The 2,805-nt window shown below is 56.6% G+C and overlaps 1 protein-coding gene across 1 annotated transcript in view; it reads right to left on the reverse strand.

Annotated features, from left to right (window-relative positions):
• Positions 1-2,805, reverse strand: part of SARDH (sarcosine dehydrogenase) — a 25,165-nt gene that overhangs the window by 21,224 nt on the left and 1,136 nt on the right. Inside the window, 4 exon segments of the mRNA XM_009286977.2 lie at positions 986-1,086; positions 1,289-1,412; positions 2,022-2,201; positions 2,743-2,805. The exon segment at positions 2,743-2,805 is cut by the window's right edge and continues 6 nt beyond it. Of these exon segments, the coding sequence (XP_009285252.2) occupies positions 986-1,086; positions 1,289-1,412; positions 2,022-2,201; positions 2,743-2,805 (468 nt within the window).

Below are 2,805 nucleotides of genomic sequence, written 5' to 3' on the forward strand. Positions count from 1 at the left end.
CTCCGCCCCCTCGGCACGGCCGCCCCCGGGGATGCACGGGGGAGCGGCAGCAGCCGCTGCGGTTGATCCCAGCTTGGGAAGTATCACTCCTCCGCCACCCACCTCCGCGGGAGGATGCAACAGCACAACACGGGGGCAGCGGTGCGCAAAGAATGAGGGATTTGTTCTCGTGAATAATGGATAGAGAAACATTTAGATAGCACGGAAGTATTGGTGTAGGGCCTACTGCAATTCATGTTGACAAATGGAATTAAGCGGATTGAACAGGAGGCACCGGGGTCTGCAAGCTGCAGCCTCTTCTCTGAAAAGCCTCTTTCTCACCGTGTTTGTACGGCACAGCGGAGTTACTGGGATATAAATGTAATCATTGACACCAGCACTTTTTAAAATGAGGCACCTCGGACTGAAAAGTTAGACACAGACTGTGTCAGTGGGATGGAAACCAACTAACATGTCATCCTCAAAGCCCTGGTGCCTGAATGAATGAGTTCTCCTTTGACTCCTGAACAATTCTCTGCAGGCAGACGGCAGGAACAGATTTCTTGGGAGAGTTTAGAAACACTTGGAGAGCTACACCTCTGCCTGCCGGCGCCTGGGGCTTGTTCAGAAAGCATTTGGCATCTTTATGAACGCTGCTATCAGACACCAAACACATCAGAGACCCCATAATAATTCTACCGAGACAAAAAAAAAAAAGGAATTCTCCTGCTAGCCATAACATTGTTAAATATTAAATACAACTCTGTTAAAGGTAGTCTGATAGGCCTGCTAGGAGGAGAAGCTGCTGGGTGTGCACTTCCCCGGGTGCCTGCAGAGCTTGGCCTGGCAGCACAGGCTTGCACTGAAGGCAGGAATGTGGGGGGGATCCCACAAGTCTGGGCGTGCAGGGGGGTCTGTCCCATCTCCCCCTGCCACGTGCAGGGGCGCAGGAGCCCGCGCTGCTCTCTGGAGCAGAGGAGCTGATCTGCAGCCGCGCGGGACTGACCTGAATGCCCTCGATGCGCTCGGTCACCACGTAGGCGTGATGCATCCCCACCAGCGGCACGTGCACACCGGCCAGCCGGCCCAGGGCTCGCGCCCACACGCCTGCAGAGAGAGCAGCCCCACACTGAGCACCTCTCCATCCTCCACACCCCGCCAGAGAGCTGCGGCGGTCTGGGGGTGACAGCCAGATGGGGGGGACAAGGGCTGATGCAGACCCTCCGGCTCACGGGATGCAAAGCCACCCCCTGCCCTGAGGCTGCAGCCCCGGTCACCCACCTTCCCCGCTGTGCTTTGCACGCTGTACCTGCGCAGTTCACCACGCAGGGAGTCTGGATGGTCCCGTGGGCCGTCTCCACCGCATACACCCTCTTCACCCCAAAATTGTCAGCTCTGACCTGGATGCCGGTGACCGGGCAGTTCTCTATGATCTGGTGGCAGAGGAAGGGCAGCAGAGTCACAGCAGGGTCGCAAGGGCAGTGGGACAACCCGGCTCGCCTGACATCTAGCCCCCAAATCTGGGAAAGGTGAATCTAAGCAGCAGTCTGGCAATGGCCATCTCCTTTTCTCAACAGCTCTTACCGTTACTGCTGATAACAACATACCCCTCCTCAGCTGCAGACTTAAACCACTGCTCTCTGCACTGCAGTTGCAGAGGATATTTATTATTTACACGCACATGAGCAAAGCAATGCACCAAGGATGGGCTGGTAAGTCCCTGCCTCGAGGAATGGATTGTGTTACCTGACCCTAAAACCTCCAATCTCCCGAGGAACCTGCCTTGGGCGCTGTCTTGTCTTGCTCCTAAAGGTCTTTTTTTCATCCTACATTTTCCCTGGATCTCGCAGCTCCTGCCAGCTTCGTCGCTGTGACCCAAACAGCCATCAAAGCTGAACAGGACAACACCCTTCACGGGCAAAGACCTGATGCTGCAGGAGCAGCGCTGCTCCAGTGGGAAAGGAGGAGATGGGGAAGGCAGAGGATGAAATCTCCTCCCAGGGTCAACAGGCATTAATGAGTAATTACTAATTAGGAACTACCGTAGCGCCTCTGGCAGTTGCTGCTCTGGCAAGAGTTGAGCAGGTACCAGCTGGATCCATGGTGCCGTCCTTGGGGACGTACAGCGTGCCGTACAGGTCGTCGATGTTCATCAGTGGGTACAGGTCCTTGGTCTGCGACGGGGTCAGGACGTAGGACTCCACGCCGTACACCTTCCCCAGCTGCCAACCAGACAAGAAAACCGGGAGCTCAAGCAGGCAACAAAAGCTTTGCTCATCACTTGCTGCTGGAGGAAGAGGAGGCCCCCAGGGTGTGTTTCTTTCCCAGATGAGGCAACTGCTGCCCCAAGGCAAGCCCTAAATCCAGCATGGGGTGGGATGGTCTGCACAGATCTCAGGGAATATGGTCCCGTACTCACATACAAGCTGCCTGTGCAGCTGGAAAAATGATGCTACCACTCCTGTGGAACTGGAAAAATGATGCAACCACTGCCTGAAAGGGCAAAAATCCACGGCTGGATTTAATTTCACCTACTTTGCCAGCATTTTGCCTGATTTCAGCAGCCTTACGGAAGCCAGGAGGCTGCCCTGGAAGCCCACCCCAGGCCACTCCAGGTGGGAAGGCAGGGAGGGACGGGCCATTCGGAGACCCGGGTGCTCCGCAGCCCTGGGACCCCCCAACCCTGCTCCCGCGGGCAGGAGATAAACGCCACCTCCCGCAGCCCACCCGGCCGGGGGGACGCACCGAGGGGCTTCTCCCTACCGACATGAGCCTCTTGTACTCATCGAGGCGCTGCTTGTTGGAGGCTATGAAGAGCCCTCCGTT

This window comes from Aptenodytes forsteri, unplaced genomic scaffold (genome assembly GCF_000699145.1).
Source record: "Aptenodytes forsteri isolate BGI_AS27 unplaced genomic scaffold, ASM69914v1 Scaffold136, whole genome shotgun sequence".
Taxonomy (NCBI): domain Eukaryota; kingdom Metazoa; phylum Chordata; class Aves; order Sphenisciformes; family Spheniscidae; genus Aptenodytes; species Aptenodytes forsteri.